At 39.3% G+C, this 20220-nt stretch overlaps 1 protein-coding gene across 2 annotated transcripts; it reads right to left on the bottom strand.

Annotated features, from left to right (window-relative positions):
* Positions 1-3427: 3427 nt before the first annotated feature.
* Positions 3428-5414, bottom strand: otx2b (orthodenticle homeobox 2b). Of its 2 annotated transcripts, none has more exons than XM_070877476.1 (3): positions 5318-5414; positions 4712-4887; positions 3428-4054 (listed from the first exon to the last, which is right to left on the bottom strand). In XM_070877476.1, exons 1-3 carry the CDS (start codon positions 5412-5414, stop codon positions 3428-3430), a joined length of 900 nt encoding a protein of 299 aa, XP_070733577.1. The 2 variants fall into 2 exon arrangements, with proteins under 2 accessions (XP_070733577.1, XP_070733578.1); XM_070877477.1 differs by having other exon boundaries at positions 4712-4863.
* Positions 5415-20220: the final 14806 nt, after the last annotated feature.

Raw genomic sequence — 20220 nt, 5'->3', positions numbered from 1 at the left:
CTGAAAGGATTCTGTAAAATATTTGAAATATACACATAAACACTCAAGCATACATCACAGACGCTTTTTTTAAACAAATATATCGAGAGAAACCGCGTGCGCACGGACTGCTAGAAACATAGCCACCTATACAAGCACACAGGCACCGAGACAAACATATGGGTATGCTGGAAAACATCTCTACACAAAGGGTGGTTAGAATTTCGAATTTTCTGTCACACAGGTTGTTGAAACGGAGTCCATGCTGTTTTAAAAGGGAATTAGAGATTTGTTTGAGAAAGAGGGATATTATTGAAGTGTTGGAGAGCGGGGTTAGACGGGATGGCTCAGGTGGAGAGAAAAAGCGCAGACTGGATGGGCGGAACGGTCTGTTTCTGTGCTGCAACATTCTACCATTTTATACTATTTTGTTGTCTATCAACAAAACAAAAACACTTTTTTTTAGGACAAAAAACTGATTTGCAGAATAAGCGAGTGGGATTTGTATTTGCCTGAGATGAAGTTTTCTGCAATTCTCATTATTGAAGTCGGTTTAACAGATTTTACTATTTAAAGCCTAAGGTTTAATTAAAATAGTTTTCTTTTGATGGTCCCACAGATACTGTCAACGATGTTAATCGAAAGCTTAGCTTTTGACAATTATTTTTAAGAAACTTTCCACTAATTATCCACCCTTTTTCTTAACCTAGACGCCAGTTTCAAGTATTCCGCCTGCAGTGTTAAACAGTGAAGCAATTCCTGATCCACCAATTCACTTGATTCAGAAAAGGCTCTGAAGTGACAGAGAGGATATTTATTTACTGTGGATGTATGAAGAATAGTGTTTAAAGCTGCAGTATTTTCTATTCCTTGATTCTGATGTTCATCATAGTAAATTATGAATTACAATTAATCAGCCAGTCATTTGATCGATCAAAAACGACAACGTTGTCATGAAACAGATCAAAAAGGGAACGTTTTGAGTTAACTAGCCAGCGGAGGAAGTTACACGTATTTCTTTGTAGATCTGAATTCGTTTAGAGACCATGAAGGAGACCGAGAGAAGTGTTCTTTGATGAATTATTATTGTAATCAGTTCGATTTGCTTTGAATGTTATCTGTAGAATGTGTGATGATAAAAAAAGGTCATTACTAATCATATCCTTCATATCCGAGCTCTATTGCCCGAACAGTTGTTTTATGTGTTGGAAAGCAAATTGAATAAACCGACTGGTGTGCAATTTCATATCATCAGAGAATGAAAGTGTATTCCTTGAGATAGGAGATTGGAGTATGATGCGTTGAAAGAAGAGTGAGCCAAGTATTCGACTGGTTACCGGCGTCCTAGCACAAATAATATAATTTGAAACGGTAAAATGACATTACTGTGGGCAGGAAGAATTGCTCTGGTCGTTTATTTTGAATATATTTACGATCTCGCTCATTCTTCCCGCTATTGGTAATGTTTGCACCAATCGAAGTGTTCTTGCACTTGGAAGTGAGATTTAGGGATTGACCTTGTGCACAAAATAAGCTCTAAAAGAATAACAACTGCATATATGGTGTATTGTCCTCGTGGATGTAATTTTGAGACGTTCATAGGACTACGTCAATGTTTACAATTGTGTTTGCACCAGATTCTGCGTTTTTATCAAAGCCACATTACACTGTTCGCATTCAGACACTTGATATGTGCTGTCACAATCATGTCATTCAAGAATACATTTAAATCTGTGTAATACCTGTTAGGAAATATAGTGGAATCACACTAAAGCCGCTTTAATCAGCCACTAAGTTAAGAGAGTAACAAAATGATGGGTGGGACTGGATTCAGTCTGGATCTACTCCGAGGATAGATGAGGTGGGCAGCTACCATTAACCAGTTCAGCAGCAAAAGTGATATTTATTATACAGAAATGATCGAAATTTCACAAGACCTTTTATCTATCATAAAATAAACACTGTACATAACCGAATATTTATATGAATTAGTTGGACAATAAATATCTGAAATGGACAAAAAATTCACGTGTAAAAAGCACAATTTATGAATCATTTTTATCTTGCCTACATTTACATTGAAAACACTTACAATACCTAATAAAAAGGAAATAGAGACTGGTATCCAGATCAAGCCCCGTCATTTTACACTAATAAGAAATACTAATTACAAAAGTATCCTGTACATAAAAAATCGATAAAATTTCAGAACTTTCAAGGAAAATAGACAAGTAAAGCGCCTAGCGTTTGTTTAGCTTCAGAAGTTGCAGGTTGGAGTATGTATATATATATTATATATATACTCTAATTCAGGCATCGTTTGTGCATCAGTTGCTACAAGAATCTGTTTTCCTCTCATTTTTAAAACTTATAAACAGACAGTTTATATCTGTGCCTCTAAAATGGAAAACGAAATGAAAATAGACCTGGTACAGTGCAAATTTTCGCCACTCTAATATAACAGACTGGCTGCAAGCTATAAATCACATTCTCACCCTCATATCTTATGATGGGAGTGGGGTGGGGGTGGCGGGGGGAGTGGGATTACCTGAACTGACATTATTTGGTAAACTAATGGACCCTAATGGCAGACTCGAAGTCGTGCAGTTTTGTACACACTCACTGTAAGTGCCATCAAGCTGCATGATTTCTATTTTATCGGATATTGTTTCAGATTGAACTGTGGAAGACAAATCAAAATTGTGCTAGAATGACTTTAATGTAGCCATCCCCATCTGTCGACTCCAGTATGGTTGATGTTTATGCATATATAATATTACTCTATTGACACCTGCAAACAAAAGGACCAACTTCTGAGCACCTGACCCCCAGTGGAGTCAATTCCACCGACCATATTTTAAGATATTGGCTTCATTATGACAAAGAGTTTGTGTCCATGTGAAGTTTGCAGCCAGAGTCACAAATTTTCACAGTTCAGTTTATGTTTGAAGGCGCTCGTTTCAAACAGTGGCGGGTACTTAGTATCCCAGCAGAATTTGGCTCCATTTTACAACACCAGAACCACCCGCACCCCCGCCGCTCGAGTTCAACAGAAACAAGCGGTTCACACACTTGCATACAGTACAGCAGATCAGACTTGTTTTGAGTCTAACACAAATAAAAACACAGATGTACCACTGATATAAGACACACACTGATTGTCTCTCAGAACTACATATGGACCCCTTATAAACATTTTTTAAATAAAGTAGTGCATCTGTGACAACCAATCGCACAATTCACACAGCCCTGATGGTCCTTTTTGTTTTTAAATGCCAACCTAAAAGATGGCTCAAATTGGAATGATCACAAGTATTGTCCTGTCCATTCCAAAGGGTTAACCAGAGGGTTGGCTACAAGAACTGGAATGATGACAAGTTCTGTGCTCTCCATTCCAAAGGTTTAACATTGGAATGATTTGTCCAGTCTCAAAGAGAGTCCTCGTACTTCACAAAACTTGGAACTTCCACGACGACGTTTGATCTTTGTAATCCAAGCAGTCAGCGTTGAAGTTGAGTTTCCAGGAAGCGGTCTGGTCTTTATAATCCAAGCAATCGGTGGAGTTAAAGCCCAATCCGCCGGTTGGGTAGCCCTGGGCAGAGAGGGAGGCCGGAGACTGGTTGAGATGGCCGGCGGTGACCGCGTTGGTGCCCATGGGACTGAGCGCCGTCCCTGGGGCTCCAGGCAGTTGGTGGTGCATCGGGGACAGGTACGAGCCGCAGTCCATTCCCCCGAAGTAGGACGTGGATCCGGCGTATCCCTGCGTGTAACCCGAGGCCTGGGTGTAGGTCATGGGGTAGGAACGCTGCATGCACGACGAGGACGTGGAGAGGCAATCGGGGGTGATCGGAGAGATGGACGCGGGGCTCCAAATCGACACCGGGGCGCTGCTGCTTGATATGGCCGTCACCGAAGTGCTGGAGGGCGGCGTGAATTGGCCGCTCGTCCCGCTCTCCGAGCTTGGCTCCCGGGATGGGGAGCTCTTCTTCTTGGTCGGTCGAACTTTATGCTGCCCTCCATTCTGCTGCTGCTGCTGTTGCTGGCGGCATTTTGCTCGACGATTTTTGAACCAAACCTTAAAAAACAAGTAAATTAATTAAACCGTAACAAAAAAATACAAACAATCTAACCTGAAACCATGGCAAAATTAATACGTTTTAAATGTGTCTGCACACTTTGAAATGGTCGCAGCGCGGCAAACCCATTACATAAATGATGAAATATGATTCCATATAATAAATAGGCGTGTTTGTATTTACACTGAGTGCCCGGCATTGGAATAGCTGGGCCATTCTGTTTGGTAAACCGTTTTTGTTCAATATTATATAGAACATTCTTTATAAGGAAAATCTACAATGAACTTTTTACGTGAATCTTCTCCGGTCTCTTTTTTCAGTAACCCTTTTCTTACCTGAAGTCACAGGAGGAAAAAAAAGATACACGCTGTTCCTGTAAAAGTTTACACTGAAGTAACACGTTTAATTTTACAGGTTGAAATCCGACAATCTCAGTAAGTTTCGACATCAGTCCCTTTCAGAAAAGCACAGACCAGGGTCCCAACAGCCGGCTCGCTGCGGGCTATGAACGAGTTTCCCGGCACAGCACCGACCCTCTTAAACATTCTCCACTCCATCCCATTTTGACCTCCCTCCCTCCCCAGCGAGCGGGAGTCGCGCGTTCACATGATTGGGAGCTCCAGTCATGTTTCTGGGAAATTGAGCCAGCTGCTCACCTGGACTCTGGATTCGGGCAAGTTGATTTTGAGAGCCACCTCCTCCCTCATGAAGATATCCGGATAGCGAGTCTTGGCGAAAAGCGCCTCCAGAATATCCAGCTGGGCTCGGGTAAACGTGGTTCTCTCTCGCCGCTGCTTGCGCGGAGTAGCTTTAACAATAAAACAAGACGGCCCTTCAACAAATCGGAACTTCAGGGTAAACACGAGGAAAAATACAAATTTATAGTCCGAGGCATAACACCTTATAGTTCATTTCCTTTCCATAAATAAAGCTATTCTCACTTTAATGTGTGCCCCTGCCAGGAACACTGATGGATTCGGCCAATCGCTATTAGAACGCGAAAAGTTTCACACTGGTAGCATTATCCCGGACAAAGTTTGATGTCGCAACCAAGCATTTTTCGCCCGGGTTAAGAGGATGGAACGCGGGATCGTTTCTGCTGCCCAGGGTTCTACCGGTAATTGTCACTTCAATAATAAACGCACTAAAATACCTTCCAAAGATTCGTCAGTTTTTTGACACTAAATGTCACGATGAACTCTTTGTCAGATCCTGAAGTCTGCTTTTAGCGACTGAAAGTAGAAGATAAAAGCAATACTCACAGGGGTAGCCGACTGAAGGGTGAAGCAGATCCATGCCCGATGTGGTGAGGCTCAGCCCATTCACTGTATATGGAGGTTGCTTGAGATACGACATCATGCTAAAGTTGGTCTGAATAGCAAATTTGCGATAGATAAATAAAAAAATATGGTGTCCGTTTCCTTGGGTCCTGGAATGACTTTGCAGAAAGGCCTCGGTTTAAACCTATTCACAGAGTAAGAGAGCGTAGTGAGAGGAGGGGTCCAGAGGAGCTGTTGTGTCTCTGATCACTGGAAACTATCTGATCCCTCAATAGATCCCAGCCTGTCTCTTTAAAGCATTCGGGGACCCCCAGCTGCCTCTTGGACCAAGGGATGCTGACCAGATAAATATGTCTCAAAAACGTGTTACACCCATTCTTATATCACGCCTTCCACACAACTAAAAACAAATGCTTCAAATGCACACATCGCATTGTTAGCATTGCAATTTGCATAGATCCCATTCGTTAGCACCAGTCTGTTATCACGCTAATTGGCTCAAACAAAACTTGATTGGGACCATTTGCAGAGACAATGGACTTGCTTGCCCGGGAGAAAAAAACTCGGCAAACTATTGATAAAAAAGACATTATAGAGAGAGAAAAACAAAAGCACGATGTTTAAAACAATGGTTCCTGTGCACGATTTGCAGCCGGACGCTGCGGCAGTTTACAGTTTTACTTTACGTGTTTTACAAACGAAAATTGAGACTGTTTCTAAACTATGATACACGTGTTAGAATTTGAGCTGGGAGACAACATTTTATGAGATGCAACACGTATTTTCATCGAATATCTAGATTTTGGGGTACAGAAAAGATACCTTTGTGCCTGTTGACTCTACGTGTGTCCAGAACGAATGAGCCAAAATAAACAAGTAATCAATTCTCAATCAGAAAAACACCAGGAAAGCAAAACTATTTGCGCCTAATTGTATTGCACCTGAACGTAAAATCCAACATTATTTAATGAAGAGCTTAGTGCCCAGATTACACATACAGGAGCCAGATTCCCTTGTTGATTGTACAACTTTGCACTTTGTCTCTGGTCTAACATTGTTTAGTCGCGGAAGTCACATATTGTCACCTGATTGCATGCCCAAGAAATACTAGATAACCCCCGTATCCCAACGATGTTGAAAATATTTCACTTGACTTAAAAATAAAGTAGCGGTGCCTCATTTGTGTTTTACATCTCACTATACATGACGATGTTTAACAAGGGTGAGCACACCTTCAAAATGGCGGAGGTGGGGGTTGCAATGACAAACTTTGATCAAAACAAGGCAGTCTATTCATTTAAACACTGACTTGTTAAATATGCCAAGAAGAGCTAAAAAAAATGTTTTTTTACTGGATCAACCTCGCACTAAAGGTTGAATCGTGCTGCAACCAGTGTGTAAAAACCGCTTTCCCAGCGCTGCAGTCTCAGCAACATCACCCTTGCCGCAATCCACGATTTCAGCCCGATATCTTGACCCAATATTTAACCATTTACGGAACTTTTTTCCGATTGTTACTATTAAGCAAAAATAAAACAGGCAGAAGAACCACCTTCTTCAATTTCATGTACAAGTTCTTTCCTACACAAAGTCTACTCGAACAGTCAGCCGAACAAAATCGATTGCAAGTTGCAGCCTCCCTTCTCCGCCCGATCCCACTGCCCCTACCTGCAAGGCTGAAGAGGGAAATTGCTTCTCCTCGCGGCTGATAGGAAAGTGCAGACAGTTATATAGAGCGCGGCCCGAGTCTGTCGGCTTCCCAGCACAATCTGTCACTTTTTGAAAGAACCCTATCTACCAGTTGCTTGGCATTCGGTCGATCGTAATTACCCCGCCGAGCATGCGGCCGAGAATTAATTATAATAAATGTTTTCTTGATAAATTAACGAGATAATCCGGATGGCACACGTTCCTTAATTACAGGACGCTGCAAAAACTGGGATGGTGAAGAACGCTTTCTCTCCCCATCCGTGCTGCATTTGTTCTGATTAATTTTCTGCTTGATGGAAATGAAACAAAGCTATAGAGTCGAACTGTGTTTATTAAAAAAAACATCATTAACCTCTTATAGGGTTCGGCCCTACAATTTTGAGACTCGTGGGACTTCTCTAAACAACTAACACACACTTTAATATTTGATGCAGTATTTGACCCATTGGGGTTATCTGTAGCTTGTGAAGGCTGCTGCTGTACTTCAAAAATTAAAAAGTAGCATATTCAAAGGACGGCTGGTGAGTTACTTATTTTACATTGCATCTAATTCTTTCCCTCGCCACCGCCTAATTTATACACAATGCAAGATAATGAATACTTTTATATATTATATTTGATGTTAATTGTTCTTAAAGTTCTTATTTAAAACGAGCGTTAAATGTACTTGTCCGCAAGTTTAGAAACTTGTTCAGGGAATACAGTTTGATAGAGTTTGACTTTCACATCCAGGACAAGCTGACGAGCTGTGAGTGACTCCGTAAATCACAGCACCCGCGCAAATGGGGTGAACGGTGTCCTGCATGTCTGCAGTTTTATATGTACGTGGAGACCGATACATACAGAGCGACAGACTTTCCCGCTTGAGAACTCTTTACATAACCATTTTAACCAGACTTTGCGATGAAGGTATGGAATATGACATTTAAATCGTTATGTATATTTGTTCTAAGAATAAAGAGACATAACTGATTCAATCGTTTGAACTTCACCAGTGAGCCACATAAACACTAAAAAGTACTTAAAATGTTCTAACATCAATGATCTCAACTGAGTCAAACATTAAAAGGAAACTAAATGTTAATTACAAAAAATATTGGTTTTAAGTTCAAACATTTAAATGTTATACTCGTACGTAAAGGAAGAGCCACACTAATAGCCACGCTGACCGGTTGTTTAGTAAATCTTTAAACTTTAGCAGCTAAACCTCGATTTTTTTTTTGTTTGAAAGCCTTCTTTATAATTCAAGAAAACATCCCGTACTAATTAAAAACGAGTTTCTTTATATAGGGAACCTGCGGGATCTTTAATCGCACACACTTTATTGTAAATGTACAAGTGAAGATTAAACTTTTATTACAGTGTTTAAGTGTCTTCGTAGCTAAGGCGAACCATGAAATAGTCCGTTGTATTTTGTACATTTACTGAACTATATTACTATTTGGCAGGAAAGTTTGTTAGAAACTCTAATCTTAAGGCCCTTTTTTCTATACTATCCTCAATGTGAACAGATTTTGAATGTACCGCTGGGCAGTGAACATATTCCGACTGTTTTCTATTAAGTCGAGAATCTGAGCGGAGAACAATCCAGGTTTTGTCCAGAGAAGTCTCTTCTCGGTAGACTATTGATCCGACCCTCTGCTAGAAAAGCTGTTCGTCAATAATTGGTAAGCGATCGATTTCATTGCAGTTTATTTGAACTGATAAATCATTGACAATAAACATCTGCAGCCCAGCACTTCCCAAATGAGGATGTGATTGCAGGGGCAGATCAACGATATCAAGAGGGGAAAAAAATCGAGAGAGATCCACGCCTCCTCAATTATCCCTATGTTTGAACATTCATTGGGATGGGGGGTTGGTGGGGGGGAGGGGGGAATTTACTGGGATTCAGCAACAAGCCCAACACCCACAAGAGAAAACAGAGTTTCGGCTCAATTCACACAAGAATGGGGAAATTGACAATTGCATCACATATATTTATTCGAGACTCTATTAAACCATCCGACAGCACGAAATGCAAAACACATAACGAGATCTTTACCCAACTTGCATATTTCAAGCTGAGATCCCCCCCCCCCCCCCCCCACCCACACCCCAAACTCAAAGTGTATATAAAAAAAACACCAAGATTTCGGACGAGCTACAACCACTTCTCGGCCAAGCAGAACCATTATCAGCAATCGCAAAAAACGAAAACTGTTCTCATGCACGAATAATAATATCAAACGGTTTTCACCCCAGGGTGGGTATGTTCGCAGGTTTTATCTTCTATAAAAGGTGCTCGAAATCAAATCCTTAATTCGGTATACAATGACCCCCATTCTCGATCAAGAAGAAGACTAATTTGTAAAAAAACAAATACCTGTTTTACTGTGCCCAGGTCGAAGTGAAACACCAAAAAATCAGGCTTCCACGTTCCTGACGGCCTTTGTCCCTAAAAACAAATATAAAAGACATAGGTTAGAAGTCTTGAGATTATCGATTCGGAAATTTTTTTCACATACAATTGCTCCAACACCAGCCAGATAAGACAACGTATTTTGATTTTCAGAAGAGGAATGAACCTGTTTAAAGCAGGTATATGATGTTTGGGAGTGGAAAATGGTTGAGATTGCTGAGTTGTGCTGGTCTCTCTCTCTCTCCTTTCTCTGAGACTTGCTGAGAAAGCGCCTCTCTGGTAACTTTTTGACGCAAACTCCGCAGCCAATAGCAAAGAGCGAATGATTGACACATCTCAGCAGAACCAGGGAGAAAATAACACGCAGCAGGAAGAGAGAAACCCTGCTCCAAGGGGGAAAACAGAGAGAAGTAACCCAAAGCAGAAAATTAAAAAAGAAACAAGCAATGGGAGTGAAAATCCAACACCACTGAGCAAGAGAGAGAGAGAAATAAACACACATTGGAAGTATCCGCAGTAATCGGCCAGAATAACATGGAGACCAGCGAAGATAGCCTATGATTAAAATAAATATAATGTAAACAGAACACATTAAAGGCAAAACAGATGGACAAGCAAGAATCATTCAGAAGGTTATGGAAAAGGGAACCAAGGCATACAATCACAACTATTGAGAGAGGGGAGGGAAGGGAGAGAGAGAATAATCAGGAAGGTGTTAAGCAAGAGAGGAGAGGGAGCAATCAGGTTAGTGATTTTGAGCTGAACCAGCAAGAGCAAAGAATCCCGATAACAATAAACCAGAGTTGCATCAGCAAGAATGACAGTGAGAAAGTATTAAGTAGAATCATTTAGGATAGTAGGGGCAGGAAAACAAATCCGGCTATAACTGTCATAGGGCCAGAGAACAACCAGTGATGAACCAGAGTATGAAGAATTCATAGATATACAGGAAACAATGCAACAGAAGGTAAGAAACATAATTTAAAATCAACAAAGAGACAGACTAGCTCCAAGGACAAAACATATTAGAATTAACCAACAGAATAGTGATTATTATTCAAAGAAAGTTACATTGCAGTAAATCAGAGGTTGGTAGATAGAGATAGATAGATAGATAGATAGATAGATAGAAAGAAGGTTGAAGAAATTCCGCTCCAATTAATTGAGTTTTATCAGTATGATTAACCTGTGCCCTATGATACAATTTACGTGCTTTGAAGCGGAAATAACCTTTCTAGCGGGCCTAGCACACGTGGAGAATAAAGACACTTCAAAATCAGACCAAGAATAAATTAGCGGCAGTGGAAAGGAGAATAGCAACATTCTAGGTTGATTAACTCTAGCAGGACAGATCATTTTCATTTTGCTATCCTGTTATCGTATATCTAGGTGCGGCAGTTTATTGCACCTCACTTGCAGTGTCCATGTTTGCTAAATAACTATAGCAAAAGGGCCCAAATATTGGCTGGTACAAAACAAGATTTTAACACACGCACGTTAAACGGTCGCAGATATGTTAATGGTAAATAAACGGAATTCTTGAAGAATGAAGACAGGTGACTAAATGTTGTAATGGTGAATAAAAGGGAAACTTTTTTCGTTGCTTAAATAGCGCAATTGGAGCACACGCCGAGAGATCAGAGACTGCACAATGAAATGTCAAAAAGAGGAATATGGATCACCTCAACAGAAATAGCATATGGGAAACTGGTAGAAATGTTTATCTATATTGAGACTCGTCCTCTCCAAATCTCCAAATACGCAGCTGTGCAAATGGTGTTACCAATTTGTGGGCAGTACCGCTTCTAAATGTTCTGTATAATAACGCGGTCCATCATATACAGCAATGATATAGCTTTATGTACAAAACATATTACTCAAAAAGAATCCGAATAACAGATTTTATCAGATTTCTTAACTCAATATACGTAATTCTCTGAGATTCCGGAGGCTATCAACTAAAGAACCCACAGCTATACGACTCTCAGGGCCAACAGATGTATTAACATAGGAGCTTCTCCGGAAAATAATTTTGAATATTGTGGTAGGAACAATTAAAATAAATAACAAATGGATTGAAATGCACTCATTGCAAAGTTAAGAGTAATGGATATTAGGGAAACAAGAATGACAAAAACCACTAACTCAACTAAGCACCAACTGGTATCAGGAAAACTCCCCTACCACTCCCAGTTTTGCTTGTATACAGTTTCTACTGTTACGCTACTATGTTAATGAAATTGTTGTGAAGTTCTGAAGATATTGGAGGAGCCGCGTCGTCTATTTTTACAAACCATAAAAGCACAACAGCGCCACACTGGTCAAAACCACTTTAGATGGCCCAAGCCAAATGCAAATGGAAAGAACAAAACTTGGTACATTCATAATTGGAAACTTTTCTGGAGCCATGTTTCAGGAGATATACCGTTTAATTGCAGGCAATTAAATGTTTACCTCTAATGTCCGTATCCAATTCCTTACGAACACAGTACCACACCAGAGCACAAATCACATACCAACGAGATTCATCGAGTAATATTACTATATATGGTAGTCAGAAAGCACAATATTGGGAAATGTGAATGATTTCAGAAGTCAGTACACATTTGTCTGGATCGTTAGTGCATATTTTAAGAACTGGGAAATGATTTGTTGCACATATGTTGTAGTATTACATTCCAGTATGTTCTACATTTGCTGACTTTGTGATCTTATTTAATAAAAGCCGCGAGAAGTGTTGGTCAGTCAGCACAGTCTATATCGAAATTCTGTTTATTGTCTACATGGATGGTTATTGCCTTTTATCGAAATTATTTATAATACAATTTAGCATATATTTATCAAATTTTCTTTGCCCGAACCATTTACTTGATGTGTGTATCGTCCCCTTCCCAATTAGTTGTGAATTTTAGCAAAAGTGACTGGAAGTAGCCTCTGAAATTGTCCTTTGCTTCTGCTGTATGCTGTATATACCACAGCGACATATTGATCATTCTGTCAGGGTTGGAAAAATGTCCCATTAAGAAGCTTCATAAGTATCTTTCGATACTATTCTATTTGAATATATGTTGGTAGTTTTGCACCTTAAAAGATCCCCGCACGATAAGTCGCCTCTTACTCCACACTGTTCGTTTTGGGATGCGACGGATTACAATGGGATCCTTTATACTTTCAGCTGATTTATTTAAACAAAATCCAATCCTTTCGTCACCACGTGAAAGGTAATGCAAATATAATTTTTATTTGAAATGTATTATCTCTTTTATTTCGATTGAAATTATTGACATTGAGACAAATAAAAGCTGGAACCTTTAGAAAGTTTTAAGTTGTTCGAATGTTTCCTTAAATCTCAATGTCGGTGAGATCCTGTGTACAAATTTTCTTTGTAAAACTGTAAACCGAATCTTCTGAAATCTGCAAGATTTTTATTTCTTTCCTTTTACTTTTAAGGTCTTCTTTTTTTGACTTCAAGCTTTAACAATCTGGTTATAAAAGGAATAGGCTAAAATGTCAAAGGACGGTTTTTCATATCGGTAACATCAGAGCCGATTTAAATGTATTAATGTTAAATTATAGCAGAAAGCTTAACAATGTATTTTTCTTATGGATTAGTGGCCAGGTTAAATGAAGACAGTCCTGTGGAAGTATTAGATCATTGATCACCTTTAAACCAGGATTTGAGCTATGCAGTGTATTATAAAGTGTTTTAGATAGATTGTATCTTCTAAAAAATAAATTGAATTCTAGTTTCCGTGAGCGTTCTAATATTGTATTAATGAGCAATAGAGAAGTTTCAATGTTAGTTACATGGCTGCGGGTGCTTTACTTTCTGAGTAATTGATCTGATTGATTGTTTATGTTAATGTCCTAGATGTCAGCAAACTCTTAGTGTGTTGGCAAAGTGTGCATTAAAATCAAACTAGGAAAGAAAATCTGAACCTGGATACTATGGAACGAAAACATTTTAAACTAATCTTAAAATGATTATTATGGGATGATCTGCGTAAGTTAAAACGTTGCAAATTACTGAGCGCGTATAAATATCTACTGATGTATGTCCGTCTACCAAACAATGATGTATTATACCAAACTTTTATGTCGCTACAATTCTCGGTACTTGGTGGCGGATTTTACACCGGCATTTGTATACTGATCAGATTAGTATTGTTTGTAGAAAACACTATTACAAAATAGCAACTAACAGGTAATATGGGAAAAAATATGTTTTACCCGGTTTCTTACACCCAATCAATTGCAGTTCAGCTGACGATGTAATCTTACGGTTGTTAATCTCCAGTCCTACATTAAATAAAATTAATAGTCCCGTTGCTGAATAGATCCGATCACATTTGCCCAGCGCCTTTTATATCGTGGTCAAGATGTACTCTTTAGAGAGACTGCACTTCCTGAACTTGAGAAAAGTAGGAGGAGTCGTATAAATCAATGAAAATCTGGATAGTTTTATGTCTAAATCGGCGATCGCCTCACCGCCGGCTAAAATAAGAACTCAAGGAACGTAAATTCATCGAACATCCCTCGATCAGAAGCATTAAAACCGATTAAGTCGGGATCATTTTTCCTGCATAATAGATCGGGCATTTTTCTGAGTTAATTAGTACAAGTATCTGACACGTTTTAATTAGCAGAAAAAAAACTCCCACCTTACCTGGAGCGAAAAGAAGAAAGTCTTCAACTGTGAGATTCATTCCCCAAATTTCACAGGAATATTTCGAAAAACAATCATCAAGGGAAAAAAACACAGAATAAATGAGGAGGGGTTTCACAGTGTTGTACTGTATTACTATATAAAATAGGAGATGTAGGTAGGGGCTCGGGGGCATCAGCTGCTAGGAGGCATTTTTCATTGCTTTTAATCGGGATAAAGTTGTGTTGTGAACAGCGCGACGCTGCAATCAGCCACTGACCCAGCTCTGGAACAGATGCCTGTTTTCCAAATTATACAATTTAATCCCTCCACAGCAGCGGGCTGCCAACACAAAAAAGAACGAAACACGAGCTCAGTGGAAAAATAGCAATCTAAACCAGATCCAAGTGTGTGTGAGAGAGAGAGGGAGAGAGACTATGCGTGCGTCTACTTCATACGAGTACTTTCTGCGGACTTACCACCTTTTGCCAATTTCATTCTTGTGCTTTGTCAGTTTTCCATTTTCCATGACTCTTGCCTGCACTGTTGTTATTCTTGTTCTTCTTTTGAACAAGTTAACTCTTTCGAGGCGAGGTGCCGCTTTCCAAAAACTCTACTAAACGATTTTAGACCAATTGCATAAATTCATACTCAATTAATCGGCGATGTCGGTGAAGTTGGAGATTTGTAAATTTGGGCCATCAGTAAAACGTTTTGTTACATTTAACAGTTATTAGTAATACATGGATGGAATAACTGCAAAAAACCATCGTGCACTTGCACCTTATTTAACAAAAGCAAAATACTGCGGATGCTGGAAATCTGAAATTAAAACAGGAAATACTGGAAATATTCAGCAAGTCAGGCAGCATCTGCGGAGAGAGAAACAGAGTTAACGTTTCAGGTCGTTAACTTCTGAAAGGTCACCGGCCTGAAACTGTTTCTCTCTCCACAGATGCTGCCTGTGTTGCTGAGTATTTCCAGCATTTTCTGCTTTTATTGCCTTTTATTTAATCTTTTTTGTGTTATAAAATGTGTGGGAAACGAATACCACTTTTGTGAGCTATACTCTTATTTATTAAGGATCTAGACCAAAAATCCGCCCCAAGTTTAAAATATCAGATTGGGTAGTGTTACTTTAAATAAACAATATATAGCATTTGAACCGAATCCACACATTCTAGCGGCCTATGATGACTGGTCCAGAAATAATTTACCTTTTTGTCACACCCAAAAGTGCCCAGCTGTTAGTTGCCGTTTGTGCTGGATTTTTTTTCCTGATTGTGTTATTATATTTGATCGTAGCACATGCAAATATTTAGCATCATACACCACAGGGTGATTAGGCTGGAATTTTACTACTAAAGGTGGGGAATGAATGTATCTCACTTTTGACATGTCTTCATTAGGGAAATTGACTGTTGAGCTCAAGGAAGCTTTTAATTGAAAATCCACTGTATTTCAATAGCATTGCAACAGAAGAAGATTACATACTTTATCCAAACACACACACAATTACTGCTGAAATCCAGGATGCCCACCAAACACGAGAAGGCATTAGCTCCAATATACTAGGTTAACATATTAAGTGCTGGCGGAATCTGATTTTAGAAAATAAATCCACTGGCAGTCATTACATGACCAGGCGAGTAGCAGATAAATAGGAGAGCACCTAAAAATATACAGGTACTGGCTGAATGGGAGAGTAGTTCGGCGATTCCTTGTGAAAGGATGAACGGAATAGAATGTGAATGATCGATGTATTTACGATGAGTAAACTTGGATTCTGACTGTTTAAAATATTTTCTGTTTTTTTTTGCATTAACCTTTGAAAAGGAAAGAATTTCAAGCAGGTATTCAGAGTAAGCTACAGTAATCCCTTTTCACTGCATTCAGCCACAGACTATACGGTATGATGTAAATCAGTACGGTTTTGTTTTGGGAATGAAAGTAATACAACCGTAAAGGATGAATGAACGGCAACGGGGAACTCGATACAGTAAGGTGTATTCCATTTAAATCCCACAATATATTTGTAGCTGTTTGTGTAGTTGTTTACAGTTTGAAATCTAGACAGAAGAGAGCGTAACAACAACAGCAGTCGGAGCTGGGGTCTCGGCACAGACTATTATTAATCAAATCCTGATTGTTTATACTCGGTTTCCCTGTGTATGGGTGTTGACTATTCCTGAAAACATTCGTGATCCACACGCTTGCGTTATTCCGCCCCCACCCTCTCCCTTCTCCCCCAGGCCCGTTTTAGTTTAGCAGCCAAGGATCACAGCTCTAGGTAAAGTTATCTTCCTGGACATTATCTCCCAGAACATTAAAATGGTAAGCAATCCATCAATAATGCAAAGAGAACATAACGTGGATCAGATCTTTTTACATGACACCGGCACCGAGCTTGTTGGGCAGTGAATAACAAAACGTTTGAGGCGTCGTTAGAGTGTTCTGTGGCTGGGAATTTGTCACCCTATCTGTCAACAGGAATAGTTTGGAATATCAATAGCTCTTATAGTTAAAAAAAACGAGAAACACAATAGACTCGAAAAGCATATTCATTAGTTGCCATATATTCCTATTAACTATAGGGACTGAGTAAAATTAATATGCAACCGAAACAAAGTGTATTAACAATTGTAGCGGCCAGGGGTGATGATTAACATGCAAGTCTATATTACTAATACATCTTTAGAATCAGTGCAGCAATGAAGGACTTTATTTGGTTTAAGCTAGCAACTCTTCCTCCCCACGGCATTGGGTTGCTTTTATTATTAAAGCATGGTATACTCAACCCGGCCTTCGGCAATATCTGACGTTTAAGAAACGAGTACGTTGACATATAATGCAAATCTCCAATCTTCAGAGTTATAACATGGTGTTACTCTGTCGATTTGAGCATAATATTACTATAACTGTTTTCACGAATGGAGACCACATTCAATCGACATTTAATGCACCTTCATTTAAGACGAAGTTCAAAAGTTATCACAGAAACTAAATATAAACACATCAAGCATCCTTCATGGACTGTATACAATGAGACACATAGATGCTTAGTTTAATATTTCTTTTTGTTAAATTAAAATAAACCCAAATCCAAGTAAAGAATGCAAAGATTCCAATGCAGTGTAACGGCTGGTGTGGAGTTTATAATGGCCAACAATTTTTTAAATCCGATTATCAGATGATATGAGTCGTAAACTTGTGCCGGGGGAAGGATTGTAATTTTTCCGGGATAGAATCAATAGTAGATACAGGAAATAAAAAAAGTTTCACTGGAAGAGAAGCTTATCAGAGACCGACCTTCTGACTTAGGATTGGGCAACAACTTGTACCGTGTAAAAATAAACTTGTCTCTCGTCCTCATGTGATTTACCGTAAAGATATATTCCCAATCTCATATTTCCAGTGCATAGTTTACGGTATACCCCATTTGCATTGTTTTCACAGAGACTTGTACAAAATGAACGAATAAAATTTGCGGAATGTTTTAATTGGCGTCTTAACCGTTTACAAAGCGGAATACTATTTTTCCTCCGGCACTTTCAATTTATTAACAAAAAATACAATCCCTGTGTATAATATAGTGAACGAAACTATACAAACCCACATAAACTAAAAACAGTCCTTTCAGGTTGTTAGTAACAGCCCTAGATGGGCTATTTATAATCAGAGGAACATTGCGTACATGCAGTAAATGGAGGGAAACTCAAGATTTCCTTAACCATTCTTCTCTCTCACATATAATTGCAGACATTTAAACAAACTGTTGCAAAATATCTATTCAGGACACTTCTCTGTATTCGTTTTTAGAAACAAGAACGCCATGCCGTTTTATCAGATTTAAGTGAGGCAATTAAAAAAAAATGACCGAACATCCGAGTGTTGCAAAGTTTTTTTTATGGTATTAGGTTTCGGTGCACAGACATCAATGAAATATGTAATTTACTGCAAAGTCAGCTGGAGTGCACCACTGTAGAACTACTAAATTCCTGAAAGTTCCTAAAAAAAACATCTAAAGAAAGACTTGGATTTATATAGCGCCTTTCACGACCACCTGACGTCTCATTGCGCTTTACTTTTGGAGTGTAGTCACTGTTGCATTACCCCACAATTCTACTATTTTTACTCTGCACTTAAATATTACAGGAGGATCCTGAACATATTGTACACATAGTCACTGTATTCCAAATGCAAATTTCCAACCACAGAGGAAAGTAGAATACATCACTTGTACATATCTTAACAGAGATGTGTTCTTATCTGATTTGTACAATGATGTTACTATAGAGCAAGCTATCAGCTGAAGGGGGGGTGGAAAACACCTTAAATCAAGCTAAAAGGTAGTGGGTTCAAGTCCCACTCCAGAGACTTGAGCACAAAAAACTAGGCTGACACTCCAGTACAATACTGAGGGAGTGCTGCACTGTCAGAGGTGCCAGCTTTCAGATGATACGTTAAACTGAGGCACCCTCAGGTGGACATAAAAGATCCCATGGCACTATTTCAAAGAAGAGCAGGGGAGTTATCCCCAGTGTCCTGGCCAATATTTATCCTTCAATCAACATCACTAAAACAGGTTATCTGGTCATTATCACATTGCTGTTTGTGGGAGCTTGCTGTGTGAAAATTGGCTGCCGCGTTTCCTACATTACAACAGTGACTACACTTTTTAAAAAAGTACTTCATTGGCTGTAAAATGCTTTGGGATGTCAGACGGTTGTGAAATGCACTATATAAATCCAAGTCTTTCGTTCTCGAAAAAACTTTCAGTGTTAACATCTCAAGAAATAAATGTGTTTAATACAAAATGTTACCAAAAGTTATTGTGTGTATATGTTTGTATGTGTGTCTCTAAATTATCAAACAGTTTGTCCAACATCCAGTACTGCATAAGAAGAAATTTTTTCCAACTAAATATTGGGAAGACTGAAGCCATTGCCTTCAGGCCCCCACCACAAACTCCATTCCCTAGCCATCGACTCTATCCCTCCTCCTGGCAACTGTCTGAGGCTGAACCAGCCTGTACGCAACCTTGGTGTTATATTTGACCATGAGATGAGCTTCCGATCACATATCTGCACTAAGACCGCCTATTTCCACTACTGTGATATCACCAGACTCTGCCCCTGCTTTAGCTCATCTGCTGTTGAAACCCTCATCCATGCCCTTATTACCTCTAGACCTGAATATTCCAATGCACTTCTGGGCAGCCTCTGACCTTGTAACCATCGTAAACGTGATGTCATCCAAAACTCTGCTGCCCATGTCCTAGCTCACACCAAGTCCCGTTCACCCATTACCTCTGTGCTAGCTGACCTATATTGGTTCCCCATTAAGCAACACCTCGATTTTAAAATTCTCATCTTTGTTTTTAAATCCCTCCATGGCCTCGCCCCTCCTTATCTCTGTAATCTCTTCCAGCCTTACAATCCTATGAGGAATCTGCACTTCTCCATTTCTGGCCTCTTGAGCATTCCCAATTTTAATTGCTCTATCATTGGTGGCCGTGCCCCAAGCTCTGGAATTCCCTCACTAAACCTCTCCGCTTCTCTACCTCTCTTTCCTCCTGTAAACACTCCTTAAAACCTTCCTCTTTGACCAAGCTTTTGATCATCTGCCCTAATATCTCCTCATGTGGCTCATTGTAAAATTTTGTTTGAAAACGCTCTTCTGAAGCACCTTGGGACATTTCACTCTGTTAAAGGCACTATATAAATACAAGTTGTTATTGTTGTGTGTGGGAATGTAACAGTCAAAAAATCTATCATGTGCCAGGCAATACACAAAACCCTAATGTTTAATTCATGACATCAAACTAGCTTTGACTTCTACTGCCAATACAAGCATTTAAAATTCATTGCTTGTTGGAAAATAAAAATGCATGTATTTTGCACACTTCAATAATGTTATTCACATCAGAACAAAGGATACTTCGAAAACATTACTAAATGCTTCTTTCGTGTAAATAACGCAACCCACTGCTAAACAAAGTGCAGGGAAGGGGCACAAGAATTTCACTTTAATCCTTTCCTGAATTTTCATTTGGAACTGGCCAGACAGTAATGACTATTATTTTGTAACACTCGTCTAAATAATGCTAAATTCGACTGTTAATTGATG

This window comes from Pristiophorus japonicus, chromosome 4 (assembly GCF_044704955.1).
Source record: "Pristiophorus japonicus isolate sPriJap1 chromosome 4, sPriJap1.hap1, whole genome shotgun sequence".
Classification (NCBI taxonomy): Eukaryota; Metazoa; Chordata; class Chondrichthyes; family Pristiophoridae; genus Pristiophorus; species Pristiophorus japonicus.
This window is presented reverse-complemented; position numbering and strand designations above follow the sequence as displayed.